Source organism: Onychostoma macrolepis, chromosome 16, assembly GCF_012432095.1.
Source record: "Onychostoma macrolepis isolate SWU-2019 chromosome 16, ASM1243209v1, whole genome shotgun sequence".
In the NCBI taxonomy this organism is placed as follows: domain Eukaryota; kingdom Metazoa; phylum Chordata; class Actinopteri; order Cypriniformes; family Cyprinidae; genus Onychostoma; species Onychostoma macrolepis.
This window is the reverse complement of record NC_081170.1, coordinates 17,150,875-17,170,474: the sequence shown is the minus strand read 5'-3', so window position 1 is coordinate 17,170,474 and position 19,600 is coordinate 17,150,875. Positions and strand designations below refer to the sequence as shown.

The window sequence follows — 19,600 nt, the reverse complement described above, 5'->3', positions numbered from 1 at the left end:
GTAAGACGCCTCTGACGTTGTCTGTGGTTCAGGAGTGGCTTAACAAGAGGAATACGACAACTGTAGCCAAATTCCTTGACACGTCTGTGTGTGGTGGCTCTTGATGCCTTGACCCCAGCCTCAGTCCATTCCTTGTGAAGTTCACCCAAATTCTTGAATCGATTTTGCTTGACAATCCTCATAAGGCTGCAGTTCTCTCGGTTGGTTGTGCAACTTGTTCTTCCACATTTTTTCCTTCCACTCAACTTTCTGTTAACATGCTTGGATACAGCACTCTGTGAGCAGCCAGCTTCTTTGGCAATGAATGTTTGTGGCTTACCCTCCTTGTGAAGGGTGTCAATAATTGTCTTCTGGACAACTGTCAGATCAGCAGTCTTCCATGATTGTGTAGCCTAGTGAACCAAACTGAGAGACCATTTTGAAGGCTCAGGAAACCTTTGCAGGTGTTTTGAGTTGATTAGCTGATTAGCATGTCACCATATTCTAATTTGTTGAGATAGTGAATTGTTGGGTTTTTGTTAAATGTGAGCCAAAATCATCACAATTAAAAGAACCAAAGACTTAAACTACTTCAGTCTGTGTGCATTGAATTTAGAACTGAACTGAACTGAGTAGCTACAAGTAGTGATGCTAGTTTAAATACATTTCTCATTAGCGTGGTGGTAGTGTCGTTACTTTCTGAATCAAATAGCTTTTCAGTAGCGAAGCTCTGTTTTTGATCAAGTAGCGCGGTAGCATCAACAAAAGCTAACGTTATATTTTCCCAAAGCATTTCTGAAACTCAAGCCCAAATCAGAAATATAACCGCTACGGATCACTGATCCTGGACCAGTAAGTAACGCCACCTCCACTAAACCTCGTAACGCCATTGACTCCTCAAACTGTCAGTCAAACCTCATTATTCCTCCCGCCTCTCTCGTGAACGAAGTGCGGCGCGCAGTTTGGAGCTTCTCAGCTTGTTTGCAGTCTGAAGGTAAATAAAAAACTGTAGAGTAAAAAAGTACAGCGTTTTATTTACTCAAAATATACTATATTTATAATGTTTTGTTTTTTTTAAGGAGCAGAGAGTATCTCTATCATTTGAAAAAAATAAATAAAATAAAAATAAAAAAATTTGCTGGTCAAAAACTTCGTATTTGAACTTGATTTTGGCGAAATGTTAATAATGACACATGCAACCGATGCAAAAAAAACGTATCCTATCTTTTGGCCTATACATTTATATGGTAACTATACAATAAGATTTAACTAACATGAGCGAACAATACATTTATTACAGTAACGTTATTTATTAATCTTTATGAAAATACAGTCGTTCATTGGTAGTTCACGTTAGTTCACAGTGCATTAAACTAATGTCAACAAACACAACTTTTGATTTTAATAATACATTAGTAAATGTTGAAATTAACATTAAGATTAATAAATGCTGCAGAATTGTTCTTTCTTAGTTCATGTTAACTACAGTTAGCTAAGGTTAACTAATGAAGCTTATTGTTAAGTGTTACCCTTTGTTTAGATGTAGCCTATCTGTATACAATAAAGCCACAATACTTCCGGCCAACAGCAAAAATTTATTTTGCCTGTGTCACAATATGAGGTAAATCCGACCCTGTACATGATGATTTTTATTTTTATTTTTATTTATTTATTTTTGACAAATTGGTTTGTAACATTTGTTGAATAAACCATTAACCTGAACTCTTATGCCTGTCTATCTGCTTGACTGACAGTTTTATTGATCACTGAGAGAGCATTGACTTGGTATGATGATTGGTTCAATATAAAAATATATAAAAATGAATAAAAAAAAATATCTTAGATGTAGTAAATTACTTTTGCCATGTTGCTATAGCTTAGCTTGCTACATTTCCCAGGGCTGTAGCTTTAGTGTAGTGAAGCTCCATTTAATGTAGAGTAACTGTTAGCTTAGCTCACTACATTTTCCAAGTAGCTTGCCCAACACTGCATGCATGCATACATTCTACCCATGTTGCCCATATTCGGTGTTCCTATAAGCTGGCATTTACCCTCCATTCCTATGGGTGGTGGTAATGCACCAAAGCCAATCGCACGCGAAGAAGACTGCCGAAAGGAAGCTTTCGTTTTTCTTACCCACCCCATTCTTTTCTTGAGAATTTATAGTTGTTTTGGGATAAACTACGACTAGTTCAGTTGACCAGTCAAAAAACAAAACCAATGTACGATAAAGGTTGAATTCGCAAGAGAATTCGCTCTACAGCTTCACACTAAACGGAAAGGAGACGGAAAGTTGCTACCCGCGTTTGAGCCTCTTGAGAAGTGACATCTATCGACGAGGTAATTCGCGGATACATGTGGCTGTTTCATTTGTAGATACTGATTCGTGAAAGCATGTATTTTTGTTGTTGTATATCCCTCACACCTAAACGGTTGGGTTTTACTTATGTAGCGTAACAAGTATGTAATCTACAAGTAAAGCAACTTTGCTAACGTAGCGTGTTGTTTAGGCTTGTAATATGGTGTTGCGTCTGGTACGCGTTGCTGTTTGGTGTGAGCTGTACATTTTCACACAATCTTTCCATTGTTATAGATTTGTACATTTACCGCCAGTTTACCTTTATTGTATTTGTGGTTGTTGTTGTTTTTAAGGATACCATTATGCCTTCCTTTGAGATCGATGAGCAGCCTGATTTGGTTGCTGGACTCATTAAAATCCCACGATGCCTTATAACCCTTAACCCTATGTCAAGAACATAACAAATATCTAAAAAAAAATTTAAAAACCTTATTGCTATTCAATACTCATTTGAGCGTATAGCTCTTAATATAAAATACTTAAGAAGTTCAACTGAGCTGAATTAATAAATGTAATGATAATGTGGTTTCAGCATCAATGTGTATTATGTAACCATCATTGATATTTTAGCCGTTTATGAGATTAATTCTGTGCTACTATGTTGTGTTTTTTGCCTGTGCATGAAATTAATTTCTAGTCACTATGTAAGAGGTATGTCGATTTTATTATTATTATTTTTGAATTGTTAATACAGTAAGGAAATGTACCAGACCATTCAGTGTTAATGCATACCTGTGGTAAGGTTGTTTTCTTGTTTTTGTCATTCTTTAGAAACACTTGGTGTTCATCCTGGCCACGGTAAAGGGGGAGTAATCACTTTTAAAGCATCTTGATTGCGGTGAGTAAAAGTTAAACTCCTGATTTCCTGTTTTGTACACTTTCTACTAGCTAGATATTTTATAACGCGATTCTTGAGAATAAATGGTGCCTTCCAGTGCACCCAAGGAACATTCATCACACATTCAAGTTGGAAACAGAAAGAAGTAGCCTAAACAAAATAAAAATATTATATTGTGAACAACAAACCCAAATAACTACATCTGAATTCAAAATTAATCTCTTATTTATGCATGGTATTAGAAACTAATTGTTACATAAAGCAAACTGTAAAAGTAGAGTTATTAACATTGCACCATTCACTACAGACTTGCTTTCCTGTCCCTGATCGCTATATCGATTATAGATTTATTGGATTATATTATAGTATTTCTGAATCAACATGCCCCTCCTAGCATCACAACTCGGCAACTTGTGTATGATCTAGAATTCGGAGATTTCCACTTAAATATGCCCGTGTAAGAAAAAATATTTGAATACGTAAATAAGCACATTGCATGGTCATTTATTTGTTTTGTGTTGTCGTTACAATATTTCTGACACTTGAAGGACACATAATACACAGTGTGTTGATGTATGTAGGCTATATTTTGAAGTGTATTTTGTTTATACTATTTCATCTGATGTTTTAATTACTAGCTAGGAAAGTGTGTACATTACATAAGAGCCAGCTGTATAGACACTGATCATTCTGATGCACATCAGAAAATCGCTTGTGAGAAAGCCGTTTAAGGTGCAAAACCGCTGTTCTTATAAAATACACCCCTGTCAATACATGCTACACCATTAGCAAGCAGAGTTCTTCACACATTTACATTTACATATTTAATTTTTCACATTCACAATATGTATGTTGTAAACATTGCAGCTTATTTGTTTACTTGGCAGGTGTTAAACTGATTTCTCCTACTTCCTTAAAAAACAGTTTTTGCATTTATGTGACCATTTAGAACTCTGCTTACTGCAAAAACCCCGAAATAAGCCATTTTCTTCAAGTGCATGTAAATAGGGCCTTTGGCTCCAGGGCAGCTCTGGTAGCCTAACCTTATAGCACAATCCCTGATAGCTTTCTTCAAGGCCCTTTCGTAGCAATAGTGGTGTGAAGAAGATAAATTAATTTCAGACAAATTATATATTCACTTCACACCAATAGCAAAATGATTATCACTTGGGCTAAAAGAGAATGAAGTTATTTGATAGGCAAAGAATGTTGATCGAGATAACCAGTAGGTCTCACATGCAAAATTGTGAATATTTACCGAATATTTTATGCAAACAGCTTGTTAATCACTTCTATTCTACATTTATTTACACTTACCTACATTATTTGTTTACCATCCTTTACATCTTGTTGTCTTTGCAATGAATTAATTTTTAATAAAAAAAGGTAAATTCGTTAAAAAAATATTTGTTCATTGTGCTATCATAAAGGATGTGTAAGAGTTAGATTCAGTAACTTATATTTATATCACACTCTTTGTGAAACATACTGAAAACTACTGAAAGACATATTAAAACAGAAATTGTATTACTTTCACTATAAGGAACACTGTTTTAAACAACTTCTTTAAATATTACTGTTGTATATTATTGGTTATATAAATAGCTATAGAACAGTTTGAGCCTTAATGTGCCAAGTTAGAAATTTCCCTACATAATTTACAGTATTATCTGAGAGAGTGTTTCTTTTAGTAGTAAAATGAACATTATTATCAAAATGTACTCAAATTACTCTTAATTGAGAGCTTGTGAGTCAGATTCACCATGATTTGGAAAATCTACATCTAAACCACAGATGGTAGTACATAGGGCTCATTTAGGTGATGTAGATGTTGATCAAATAGCTGCCCTGGGTTGCGTTACCCAAAACTATCATAAGCCTAAATGGATTGTTTAAAAGTAATACGTATAATGAATTATGAAAAAATAAAACATTTTAATTATGCAAAAAACATCACTTGCAGCAGAACTTATTTGTTTGTGTCTTACTTGTCTTCTCTCTCTCTCTCTCTCTCTCTCTCTCTCTCTTTCTTTCTCTCTCTTTATTTATTATTTTTATTTTATTTTTTTTTCTTACAGATGGCAATATCTGAATTGCGGGCCAGCACCTGAAACAAGGCAGGCCATACATAACGAGGTTTACATCGTTGTATTATGCTGAAATGTCACATTTTCCTACAGAGTTGGGGAATTGATGTTTAAATTGACAATCAAAGACTAAAAGAATTTAAGGATAGATTTTTAATCCTTTTTGGAATTTTCTATTTTTCTGAAGTTGGTGAAGTTGCCATTTTAGAAACGCTGTGACCAGTTGTGGCTTTTTATTAAATGCATATAGAAACTTAGCCTTTTTTTATAGTAGCTGGAGTGAGATTGGATGTTTAACGGACTTCTAATAGTCAAAGTTATCATATATTTATTTTTATTTTTTGAACATCTCACATAATATACCATGTTCTCTGTTTACTAAAAAATTGAACTTTATACCTCAAAAGAGGCTACATTTTGCTTTGTCATGATGGCTTACTCAGTGGACTACATGCAAGAGATAGGTGGAGGAGATGCCTTCATCTGCACAGAGTGTGGGGAAGGGTTTAGTCAATACCCAAAACTAGTCGAACACATGGCCATTCATGGACATACTGACATATTTTCCTCTGATGGTTTAAGCATTAGTAATGGTAGTTGTATCAATGCATCCATTGAGGTAGCTCTCCATGAAAACGGAATGCTCACAGTGGTTGACCGATCTGTGTTGTCTAACTTTACATTCTTGTTTGGAAAACCTTCATCCAAGTCATTATGGTGCCAACCCCCTAATCAAGAAGCCTTGACTTCATCTAAGATACCAGAGAAGGAGTATACTCAGTTTAAGTGTGAAAGATGTGGACAAGTGTTCAAAACCCCAAAGAGCTTACAACAGCATCAGCAGTACCGTGCCCTCGAGCAGGGGTTCAAATGCACTCTGTGCTGCAAGGTGTTTAATGACCGGGAGAGTCTGCAGAGCCACCTTCAAAACCATGCTCATGAACGCTTTTATAGCTGTGGACACTGTGGAAAGCGATTCTTAAGACAAGAGACCGTACTGTCACATCAAAAACAGTGGCATGGATCTGTTGGTTCCAAGACTTTGAGTAGATCTAAGGAAAATCAAGGAAATAACATGGACAGGTCTTATCCTTGCAAAATTTGTGGCTTGCGCTTCTTTTGGTTGTCTGATTTGCAAAGCCACCTAAACAGTCATTCTCGTGTCAGCAGGCCATCCAGTGAGGTAACACAAAAACAGGAAATGCTTGCGGAAGAAGAAAGTAAGAAAAATGGCATTAATTCAGTTAAAGAGCCATGTCGTTGTGGCCTGTGTGGGGATCATTTCAAACAAATTTCAGATTTAAGAGAGCATCATAAAGCACAGCATCCAGATGAGGTTGAAGTAAAGGACTCTTCAGGTTTACCAACTAAGATGAAACCGCAGTTCCATGGTGTAATGCGACAAATGGTTGCAAAACAGCAAAAGCTGCGAGTTGATCCACTAAGGCCAAGCATAAGAGGAAGACCTAGAGGTGTGAACAGAGCCAATTTTGGTAGTAAAATATTTTCCTGCAAACTCTGCCATCGTGTCTTTGTACACTCAAGCAGTCTCTCTCGTCATATGCGTTACCATAAGGGAACTCTGCATGCCTGTGTTTATTGTGGAAGACACTTTCCACAAAGATGTGATGTCACCAGGCATGTGGCCATGTACCACAATTCAGCACTTCAACCTAAGGGTCCTGGGGAGTCAAAGACAGAACATGAGGATAAAAACAGTGAACAGGAACCTGAGAGAGCATTGACACAAACAAAAAGTGATAGTAAACCAGAAGAACTTGAAGAAGAAAATCAGCCCGCATCCAAGACAGATGACCTGTTACTTGGTAATCCTTATAAAGGAACTTACAAACCAAGGATGAAGTACAAATGCAAAGAATGTTGTAGAGTCTTTGGGCTACTTAGTGTTTATCGGCGACACGTGTATTACCACAAGCGAAGTCCCTGCAAGGTTTTGCTCAGTTGCCCTCTCTGTCCAAGCCGCTTTACATTCCTCTCTGCTTTAGATCGCCATCTTGAATATCATCATAAAGGAGACTCTGAAAATGATGGCACAAAACCTCCTGAGACTAATGTAGTTGACTCCAAAAGTCAACAAGGAGATGCTGATGCTGAAAAGCCTGATAAACATGCTGATAATGGCATGTCATCGGAAGTGCTGAATGAATCCACTGAATGTTCTGAGACGTAGAGATTCACAAAAATGGCCAAAAGTTTTATGGACACCCTTATCTAATGTACAGGTTTGGTATTCCAGCAACTTTAGTGAAGACAAATGTAAATACTCAACTCTAAGATGGAATATTATGTGCTTTCAATTTTGTTTCAACAGCGAGGACCCTTTATCTATTCCAGCAGGGCTGTGACCCTTTGCACAAAGCAATGCTCTACTGTTTCAGGTGTTGAAGAAAGTGAATGGCATTCACAGATCCACTGACGAGTACCTTTGGGATGGATTGGGAACGCAGACTGTGAGCTAGAATTTTTTGCTTGACGTTATTGCCTGACCTTCTTGATGCTCTTGTGTCTCTTGTGAAGCAAGTCCCTGCAACAGTGTTCCATCCCAGAAGAGTGGAGTCTTGCTATAGCAGCAAAAGGAGTGATTAATGTCATACTTTTGAAAATGAACTGTTGATGAGCATTAGATAATTATTTACCCCAAAGGCATTTAGGTCGTCATGCAAACCAGCACTGTCCTTTTGGAAAAGAAACGGACCCTCCCCACATAGTTGCAACAAAGTTGGAAGCACCGAATACTCAAGTAAATTATTGAATAGTATGATGTTAAGATTACAATTCTGCTTGGAATGCCTGGAGAATAGCCTTCCTAATAACTTGACAATTAGAAGAGAGTGTCCACAATGAAGATATAATGTAAATCGGAATTCTCAGAATGCTCATAGTAATTAACAATTTTTTTTTTTTTTTTTTAGTTTTTGAGTGTTGTACTTCTGTAGCGTTTCGATCCTCGGATGTACCAAATGAATGCTGTTGTCTCATGTATGTTGCATTTGTTGTATATAAAAATGATTCCCCCAAAATTCTCATTTGCATTTTCCAATTTTTGGATAAGCAATTCAAATTCTTATTCAAAGTAGGTGTTCACACAGTATGCATTCACAAACCAAAGGGACCTATATGAACCATTATAATGACCAGAATTCAATTTTTTTTAATTTAGAGCAAAGCAGAAGTTATTAATCCTGGAGTTATTCATGTAATTTGAACTGTCTTTGCTAAAAGTTGATTCAAGAACACACTCCTGCTGTGATTAGGCAAGTTTATATTTTAGCTATACTTTTGTTTTTATAGTAGTGTAGATTTAACTTTCCCCAAAGTCAATGCTTCCACACAGACTAAAAGCCGCATAGGATATAATAATTTTTTTTTTGTACAGATTGTGTTTCTTATTTTGTAAAAGTGGTGATGCAAAACATATTTTGACATCAGTAACATTTTGTGCAAGTCTAGTTCCACTTGTTTATAAATAAAGATAATTCTGTTTCCCTTTCTAAGGCCTTGTAATTGTTGAATTTTTCTTTCATGTGCCAAAGCTGTAAATTATTGTTTTTATGCATGTAAATATTGGTAGACATTTCTTTGACCTTATTTCAGGTTATGCTAAACACACATTCCCCTAGTTTTTAAAGACCCTACATTTTGTTGCAGTAATTTTGCAAATTTCACTTATCATGAATAGTCATAGGCACACTTAGTATTCATTATTTCATTGACAAATAAATAGTACTTTTGAAAAAATATGGTTAAAATAATATACACTGTATATTTATGTTAAGACAAATTACTTCAGGTTTTTAAAACCTTCTGTGTGATTCTACATTAACACATTCTAACGACTGACATTTAGGGCAACATCCAAATCACTGTGAGTGCACCTTTAAAGCTTTGTGAGAATAACTTCTGTGGGAAGACTGCTTATGTATACTTATATAATATGATATTATATAGTATGATTTATACCAAATGAACTGTTTGGCTACAAAAAATGTATACCAACATTTTGTAATGGTAAAATTGTAGCTATGGCTTTAGCATATGTTTTTTTGTGAACAGAGAAGCCACAGTTGCTTTTCTTTTTTTTTTTCTGTGGTAATGAACAGCATGCTACAGATTCTGTTTTATATAACAACCAAATTGTACCTAATCCTGTTACACAAGGTCTTTCAAAGCCGTCAGTGGTGTTGGGGTTAATTTGGGGTTATGTTTAATACACATTGATCATATGCATTTGTTAGGGGGCATTCACATAAGAACAGAACGCAGATCTCAAACCGTGTTTTTTATATTATGATTAATTTCTTTTGTTTGCAGTAAACAAAAAGTTAACTAAAACAATACTGAATGTCAGTTTCTTACACCGATAACCTGGGACCCTAGATTTAATGTTTGGTAAGCTTTAGGCAGTTTTACTGTTGACATCAATGGCATTCTTACACCAATGCACTGTTTGTTTGGTCTAATTTTATTTTGCCAAATGTTAGATTCTCTCATATTTGAAAGGTACCTTCTTCCAAATGTTGTTATCTGATTTCTTGATTGGTATTCAGTGTGATTTAGATCTAGATGCATTTGTGGCCTCTGTACACCAATCTTGCATCGTTTTGAAGTGTTAATAAGTGTTTCTGAAGTGCTTAGGTTCTTCTACCATTGTTTGAGTAAGTGGTGGCTGATATGCGTTGAAATTACCATAGAACCGAAGACTCTGGTATACGGTGCCTTGTGTTTGTACATAGCACCAGTATTTTAAAGAGCATTGAAATAAGCTGAAGGTCATAGGTAAATGACCCTAAACAAAAATCTAAACACCTAGGAATTATTAAAAAGACTGCACTGTCTTGATGTGGCAAGCAATGAGTGGCACCGTAAATTGGTACAAAATTTGCATTTGGTCAATCCAATGACAAGTGATCAAGTAAGACACATAAAAAGCCTTTGATTAACTGGGCTAAGTTATTAAGTGATTACATGTTTCGGCTACACAGCCTTCTTTAGGATCCTGTATCCTGAAGAAGACTGTGCAGCCGAAACGCGTAGATCTATAATATTGACATTATCTTGCAACAAGTATTACTATCTAATGATAAGTCCAGAAGTTTCCTTTGGATTGAGTCTCCATTGTTTTTTCTAGCTCTTTACCCATGAAGATCTGTTGTTTGTTGCACATGTAATGTGGTCCAACCTGCTGGATCATAGTTGTTCGAAGGCATTTGACCACATGAGCATTTACACTATGCAGCAATGTGATCAAATGTGTTTGGCCGTCTCTGAATGTAGTTAAAAGTGGACAATTTCAAACAGGTTAACCAAAACCTGAGCTGAGATTTGAAGCAGTTTACAAAAGAATCGTGCACAGTCAGCCAGTGAATCGGAATATGTGCTCTGCATTTAACCCATCCAAGTGCACACACACAGCAGTGAGTAGTGAACACACACCCGGAGCAGTGGGCAGCTGAGGAGCAGTTGGGGGTTTGGTGCCTTGCTCAAGGGTCTCACCTCAGTCATGGTATTGAGAACGCTGGTTATTCACTCTCCCCACTGACAATCCCTGTCGGACCTGAAACTCGAACCTGCAACCTTTTGGGTACCAAGTCCGACTCTCTAACCATTAGGCCACGACTGCCTAGTCTATTTGACATCTTATCATATTGTCCATGGAGTAGTCTGAGAGGAATTGTGCTGAACTTTTTCAATGTTTGTCTTTTTTTCCTTTTTTTTTTTTTTTACTTGGTCTACTCTGAACTCATTATGGGTGTTTGTATTAACTTTTGCAGATCATCTCATAGTATAGTCTTGGAATATGCAAAATACCAGACATTTATATATGATACCACAGACATAGTGGTACAACTCAACCCACCCCCTCGAACATGATTTTAAAGAGGACCCGAGTCAATATGCTGTTCCAGGGGCCCAGAAACCATAGCGGCGCTGCTGTTTTTAGGACTCTTAGAAAGTGCAATGTTTTAGAATGGCTATGGTTTTGTGGGGGAAGGTCAGGTCAGTAGATATGCAAGAAGAGAAACCTGAACCATCTGATCATTTCCACTGCAGTGCTGTTAATGTTAGGAAAAGGGCACCCTCTGCTTCCTGTTACTGTTGATTAACCCAGTCATGCCATTAGGAAATGTAATTACAGCTGTGAGTAGCTGTACAGTTGCACATATATTAAGGATGCATATTGGTAGTCCAGGGCTGAAGTCGGTCAGGAAGTCCAGTATCCAACTGTAGACAGAACTGCAGATGTTCACGTTTTAAGGTTTCTATAAAAGCTTGTTAGAAAAAAGACCCTAACATGGATTAACCAACCATTCAGATGATTAAGGCAAGTATACAGAATTATTTCAAGGATTTATACAGTGGAGCAGCTTATATGCAATAGATTTAATATTTCCATTTTTGGCATATATTCAATATCCAGATGGTAGAGACAGATCTTCCATTTGGTGATATATGATGTGACCACCTCTGTTCATTTAAAATTAGTGGAGGAATCTGGGAAAATACTCCAATTTGTTATTTCAAAACAACCAACACTCTTGGTTCCAATGGAATTGTGGGCAGCACGTCAACATGTTACGCTTCAGGCATCCTGAGTTTGAGCCCCAGCTCGCTGACTTTTCCCTATTCCATCCCCCTCTCTCTCCCACTTCACTTCCTGTCTCAATATTGTTCTATCAATAATAAAGAAAAACAACAACAATGCATTATTACCCTAAGTAGTAGACAGCATCTCTTTGTAAACAGGTAGTGTACAGAGGTTTGTTCAGTTCTTCAACTGCGCTTGTTGAAATTGAGCTTTATGTTCCCTCTTTGTTGTGTAACCATGTAATATTTGGAGAATCCGATAAACAACCTGTACCACACAGTGTGCTGCTAACACCCAGAAAGTCTTCACTAAATTCTCCTCTATACCTTGTCTGCTTCCATTTTCTTCCCTACCTCTCTGACTGGTTACGTCTTTGCCACTTTTTTCCACTTACAAGGTAGAAACCAGTTGTCTGCCCTAGACACACACAGAAACGTACATGACTCACATGCAACTCTTTCTTCTCTCCTCTCTCAGAGTCTGATGTTTCCGAACTATTATACTAGGATGTTCCCTAGATCATGTCTTCTCTCATTTTCCTCAAACCATCTCTGTTACACTCTTACCTGTTCTCACAAACACAATGAACATATCTTATTCCACTGGAGTTTTTCCCACCAGATTTAAGTTCAGTAATCCCCACTATAGCCCAACTCAAACTAATACTTGACACTGCAGCAAATTTCAGTTTCCATTAATGTATTCAGCAGGGGCATTTATCCATAGCCACTACAAGTGAATTCAAGACTCAAACCAATGATGTTTGTGTCACTTGCGCCATGCTTTACCAGTTGAGCTGGAATTGGTAAGTATTATAAGTATCAGTTCTGAATTTCTGATTCCTGCCAAAAACATTGACAAAAAAACTGTCTTCAACTTTTTGCATTCCTTTTACAGGGCAACCTGCAGAATAAAACCATTCTGGCTTCAAAAGAGGACATTTCACTTAGACTATCATGCTCTCCTTTCCCGAAGCCCTATGACTGGCAAGAACTTCAAGATCAACTCCCATGAATCTGCTTGACCTGTCCGCTGGCTTTGCCATCATCAACCCATCATGCCCTATCAACCCTATCAGCATTTTGGATAAATGGTACTGCTCTTTACTGCTTTGAATCCTATCTTACAGGCATATCTGTCAAAGTTAAAAGAAGGGGAGGAGTGTCTATATCACACATGACCATTAGGCTAAACACTGGAGTACCCTAGAGATCAATGCTTGGCTCGCTCCTTTCATCTATATACTTAATACAGCTTTACTGGTCATTACAAACTGATAATCCCACACTTTCATCCTGTCTTTCTAACATCATGGACTGAAAAACAGGAAAGGAAGTGACATGTGGCCAAGTATGGTATCTCATACTCGGAATTTGTGCTCTGCATTTCACCCATCCAGGTGCACACACAGCAGTGAGCAGTGAACAAATACAAGTTGATTTATTTCACTAATTCCATTCAAAAAGTGAAACTTGTATATTATATTCATTCATTACACACAGACTGATATATTTCAAACGTTTATTTCTTTTAATTTTGATGATTATAACTGACAACTAAGGAAAATCCCAAATTCAGTATCTCAGAAAATTAGAATATTACTTAAGACCAATACAAAGAAAGGATTTTTAGAAATCTTGGCCAACTGAAAAGTATGAACATGAAAAGTATGAGCATGTACAGCACTCGATACTTAGTTGGGGTTCCTTTTGCCTGAATTACTGCAGCAATGCAGCGTGGCATGGAGTCGATCAGTCTGTGGCACTGCTCAGGTGTTATGAGAGCCCAGGTTGCTCTGATAGTGGCCTTCAGCTCTTCTGCATTGTTGGGTCTGGCATATCGCATCTTCCTCTTCACAATACCCCATAGATTTTCTATGGGGTTAAGGTCAGGCGAGTTTGCTGGCCAATTAAGAACAGGGATGCCATGGTCCTTAAACCAGATACTGGTTGCTTTGGCACTGTGTGCAGGTGCCAAGTCCTGTTGGAAAATGAAATCTGCATCTCCATAAAGTTGGTCAGCAGCAGGAAGCACGAAGTGCTCTAAAACTTCCTGGTATACGGCTGCGTTGACCTTGGACCTCAGAAAACACAGTGGACCAACACCAGCAGATGACATGGCACCCCAAACCATCACTGACTGTGGAAACTTTACACTGGACCTCAAGCAACGTGGATTGTGTGCCTCTCCTCTCTTCCTCCAGACTCTGGGACCCTGATTTCCAAAGGAAATGCAAAATTTACTTTCATCAGAGAACATAAATTTGGACCACTCAGCAGCAGTCCAGTCCTTTTTGTCTTTAGCCCAGGCGAGACTCTTCTGACGCTGTCTGTTGTTCAAGAGTGGCTTGACACAAGGAATGCGACAGCTGAAACCCATGTCTTGCATACGTCTGTGCGTAGTGGTTCTTAAAGCACTGACTCCAGCTGCAGTCCACTCTTTGTGAATCTCCCCCACATTTTTGGATGGGTTTTGTTTCACAATCCTCTCCAGAGTGCGGTTATCCCTATTGCTTGTACACTTTTTTCTACCACATCTTTTCCTTCCCTTCGCCTCTCTATTAATGTGCTTGGACACAGAGCTCTGTGAACAGCCAGCCTCTTTTGCAATGACCTTTTGTGTCTTGCCCTCCTTGTGCAACGTGTCAATGGTCGTCTTTTGGACAACTGTCAAGTCAGCAGTCTTCCCCATGATCGTGTAGCCTACAGAACTAGACTAAGAGACCATTTAAAGGCCTTTTCAGGTGTTTTGAGTTAATTAGCTGATTAGAGTGTGGCACCAGGTGTCTTCAATATTGAACCTTTTCACAATATTCTAATTTTCTGAGATACTGAATTTGGGATTTTCTTTAGTTGTCAGTTATAATCATCAAAATTAAAAGAAATAAACATTTGAAATAAATCAGTCTGTGTGTAATGAATGAATATAATATAATATACAAGTGTCACTTTTTGAATGGAATTAGTGAAATAAATCAACTTTTTGATGATATTCTAATTATATGACCAGCACCTGTATACACACCGTGAACACACACCCAGAGCAGTGGACAGTCATTTTTGCTGTGGCGCCTGGGGAGCAGTTGGGAGCTTGGTGTCTTGCTCTAGGGTCTCACCTCAGTCGTGTTATTGAAGTGGAAGAGAGGGCAGGTCACTCCCTGCCACCGACAATTCCTGCCAGTACCGAGACTCGAACCCACAATGTTAGGCTGACTCTCTAACCATTAGGCCATGACGGCCCCTGACTGAAGGATGAAGGAATGTCTTGTCCAGGTCAGCCTTGCAAAGGCTGAACTCATTAACGTACCAGCCAGGCCATTAATTGTATAAAACAACACCACCAAACAGTTAAACCCAGCAACAATAGCATGCATCTTTTGGAAGTATTTAACAACCATCCAAATAGCTAACCAGTTTATGCTTTTTAACATAAAGAAAATTAGCCCACACCACTCTGATTATGCTATGTAGTTCTAGGTCCAGACTCTTTTCATCCCAAAATGGAAAATTGGAATGCTTTACTATCTGGCCTTCCAGCTGTCAAGACTTGCAGATGATCCAGAATGTTTAAGAGTATCTGGTCTTCAGTCAGCCAGATTTGTGCACCATGTCACATATCAGTTGATTCACTGCCTATAGGCATATACATCAAATTCAAGGCTCTGATGCTAATGTACCAAACCACCTCTCTGTCTGCATTCTCCCATACCCTGGATTCAGTCAAAGAACACATTATGGTGCCATCACATTGTGGTACAAGGTCATTTCCAAAAGCCTTCACACTGTCCCTCTCCCTCAGCCTTCATCTTAACAATGCAATCCACTGTCATCTTTAAGAAATGACTAAAGACAGGTTCTCTAAATCAGTGTGTCAGGGTTAGGTCACTTTGGTCAGTTTATTCTTGGATTAGAGATAGAACACTGACATGATCCTATGGTCTTGTCTTGTCATTGTGAGCATGCGATTACAAGTTTGGTTGGGCTGTATGCTCTTCAGCGTGGTCTTTGGATCCCAACACTTCTGTGTAGTTTGGTTTTTGTTCTGTGTCAGGGTTCAGACATTCATGCTCTGTGTGTTGTCTTTTCTTGTTAGTGCATGGGATGAGTATGTACTCATTCTCCATGTGCTCTGTGGCCTGTAGCACAAAGTCGGTTTCAGTTTTTGCCCAGGTAAGTTCGCCTTTAGTTTGAGCAAACTTTTGAGTTTTCGGGCTCAAGAAGACGTTATGCTACACAGCTACCTTGCTCTGGAGCAGGTTTTATTCTGAGTTAGAGATCGCAAACCCAAACTGGACCAATCAGCTGTGGGCAAAGTGACATATATCTGATGCAATGAAGCCACTCCCCCGTATCTCTAGCTCCAAATAAAGGAAGTTAGAATTTTAGAGACAAAATTACCCAACTTTTGCAGCTACTTATGTCAACCTTTGTGAGCCTGCTTATCCTGATCTAAACCTGGTTGGATTTGTTTGATTTTGTCAACTCTAAACCTACTATGAAACTCTGACTTTGTTTATCTCGCTTCGTGCTACAGGCCACTGGTCTCACTGTGTAAGTTTGTGTGGTTTCGAGTTCGCTTGGGCCAAACAATCTTCTGTCCACGTGTGTTGTGTTCTGTGTGGCACACGGTTCGTGTTTACATTGGCTACGTGCTTTCATGTCACTTTTTGTCTTGTGCTGTGTAGCTTGTGGTTCGTTTTTTCTTCACTGGTTCACTGGTTATGTGTTCTTGTTTTTGTTTGGTGTGAGCACATGGCCTTTCATGGTTGTTTCTATGCGCCATGTGCTCTCCTGTCTATTGTCTAACCCAGGGGTCATCAAACTTGATCCTGGAGGGCCGGTGTCCTGCAGAGTTTAGCTCCAACTTGCCTCAACACACGTGCAGGGAAGTTTCAAGTATACCTATTAAGACCTTGATTAGCAGCTTCAGGTGTGTTTAATTAGGGTTGGAGCTAAACTCTGCAGGACACCGGCCCTCCAGGACTGAACTTGGTGACCCCTGGTCTAACCCCTCCTTCTTGTTACCTGATTATGTTTTTTTTCGGTTGCCCCACCTGTCCTCCCTCATTATTTGCTTTGTTTGCTCTCTCTATTTATTTTCCTTCTGTTTTCAGTTCTGTGCCAGTTCATCATCAATATTACTCTCTTGTGTCCTGTGCTACCATCTACTGGTCCTGTTTTCCACTACGGGATAGTTTTTGTTGTTTAATTTCATTTTTGATTAAATAAAAGCCCATATTGCGTCCAAGTCCTCACCCCTTCCCTTCTCGAACCTTGACACAGTGGTTCCAAACCATGTTCCTGGCCCCTAATACTACACATTTTGCATGTCTGCACAAGCAAACACACCTGATTTACCTCATAAGCTTATTAGTAGAAACTCCGCCTGTGTTTGAAATCGACTCCTATACCCTCAGTCACTATTCCCTACATTCCCTACATTCTACTAATATAGTGCACTTGAAGGAGTGAAGGAAAACAAGTGAGCAAGTGTGCTGGAAGGGCTGCTGGTTTTGTGCTTGCTGCTTAATAATCATTTGAAATATATGAAAACTAGCATGTAACTATTTAAATCAAATGAAAAGAAATGTATACCTTTTTATATTACACTGTACCCATATTGGACAAGTGTTTTGTAAAATGGATGAGTGGATGATTCAGCTGCAGATGCCATGAAACAGAGGAATTGATTGGGCATGACCCTCACAGTGTCGTATGGAATTCTGTAGCCATTGAGTGTACTTTGGTTGTACACCTGGGCTGCGTTCCAGTAAAAAATTTTATGCCCTTCACTCGCAAACTTCCCTCCGTCTCGTTTACTCAGATGTACATCATTGATTACGTTGCATGAGTGCCCACTACTAGCGGAACCCTTGCAATGGGATGTATTGGAACGTTCTAAGGCCTTGATCACTTGGAATCCGCTATGATTGGGTTATTGTTTACATTTTTCCCCTTATGAATTTGTTTGGTGCAGTATTCTATATGTAAATAGGCATGCTTAAGCTGTTAGAAATGTAAAAAAAAAAATGTATATACTATAGAGTTGTTTGGGGTGGGGATAAATTAAACGTGATCTGCGATGTCTGAAGTGTGCATATGAAGCAGACTCGTTCCCTCTGTCAAAATCGAGGGGTCGAGGGTCTGTCCATATAAACTTCCCTTGTCCACTTCACAAAGTGGGATGCACTTCAAAAGGGCAGCAGGGATTCTCCCGAGGGGAAGTGCTTAGGGAAGTTCGCGAGTGCGTGTCTAAAAGTTGAGTGGAACGCAGCCCTGGGGTGCTTCTCAATATCCCTCCTCGTTTCCTCGCTCCTCTGTCCTCCATCCTATGACCCGGAAACCAGTCGAGCTCAGCCATCTTGTAGGACATCTCAATGGAGGAGGTGAAGATCTAGGAGTGAGGAGGCTTCCTGAGGAGTCATGAGCGAGGATACACAGATGTATCCTATGCGGAAGTCTTTTTCGACTAAAAAAACGACGCACATAAATTCTCCTCCCCCTTCACATCTGTCGTAATAATTTACATTTATATTTTACCTTTGCAATTTAAGTAAACCATACATGACATATTTCAACAGGACATCTTGCTTTAATGATATTTATTATAAATGCCTTAAATAACGAACTTTAACAACTTAAGGGTAGAAGCAACTGATGACGCTTTTAAGTGACGCTTGAGTGGTCAAGAATATTCCAGTGTTCATCCTTTGATTCCTCCATCCACATTTCCTTAACTTGCATCCTTCCCTCATATCCTAAGGGGGTAGAGCCTTGAAAATGGCTGTCCCTGCAAATAACCTATTTAAGGGTATGGGGGCTATTTCGGACACCGCCTCGAAGACCTGACAAACGGTGTGTCAGATAAAGTTGACCTAGCAAAATGTGCAGTGTTGAGCTCCAGGAACGCGGTTGGGAACTGTACCCTAACTCTCAGAGGGCCAGTGTCCTGTAGATTTCAGCTACAACCGGTTCTAACACACCTGCCTATACGTTTCTAGTAATCCTGAAGACCTTAATTAGTTGGTTCAGGTGTATTTAATTAGGGTTGGAGCTAAACTCTGCTGGACATTGGCCTTGTAGGAGCAGGATTGGACACCCCTGCTGTAAAAGATGAAATGTAAATAAAAATGCTTATTTGCAGTGCCCTGTCTTATATTATGGGTAGATCAAGACAAAGAATGTTAAAAATATATATTTGTATCACAATACCAACACATACTATTCAGAAACTGGCAAAGCATCAGAAACTGGCAAAGCAACCAAAGATACATAAAGTGACTCTAAAATCATGTGACCCGGTGCTTCTCAAACCTGTCCAGGGGACCACTGCATGTCTCTCTTATTGAACCCAACCATTTTGGGTTTGGCAGTCTCTGCTAATGAGTTGAATCAGGTGTGTTAGATGAGGGAGACATCCTAAATGTGTAGTGGTGGGGGTGCCTAGGACAAGTTTGAGAAGTACTGAAGTAACCAACCTGGATAAATAGGTTTTGTGATGGAAATTGGCAGTCAGTTTCAACCCTTAAAAAACAGTTGTCTATCTCAACTACAACTCAAACGCTGTCTCAGACAAAACATACAACAAATAGGCCTAATGTTTTTTTTTTTGTTTTTTTTTTTTTAGAAAGGCTGTTATTTAACACTGTGATCTGTAAGGTATGTACTGGTTCTTGGTCCTTGTACAAGTCAGCCTCAAGATTCAGACAAAACCCCAGATACCCATACACA

At 38.7% G+C, this 19,600-nt stretch overlaps 1 protein-coding gene across 1 annotated transcript; it reads left to right on the top strand.

Moving 5' to 3' along the window:
* The first annotated feature begins 2,037 nt into the window (after positions 1 to 2,037).
* Positions 2,038 to 8,782, top strand: si:dkeyp-84f3.5 (uncharacterized protein LOC334144 homolog). The gene is made up of 3 exons (XM_058748231.1): positions 2,038 to 2,319; positions 3,110 to 3,176; positions 5,255 to 8,782. Exon 3 carries the CDS (start codon positions 5,691 to 5,693, stop codon positions 7,452 to 7,454), a length of 1,764 nt encoding a protein of 587 aa, XP_058604214.1. The 5' UTR covers positions 2,038 to 2,319; positions 3,110 to 3,176; positions 5,255 to 5,690; the 3' UTR covers positions 7,455 to 8,782.
* The last annotated feature ends 10,818 nt before the right edge of the window (positions 8,783 to 19,600 follow it).

Coding starts and splice junctions, on each gene's coding strand:
- si:dkeyp-84f3.5 (XM_058748231.1), top strand. CDS start 5,691: ATGATGGCTTACTCAGTGGACTACATGCAAGAGATAGGTGGAGGAGAT.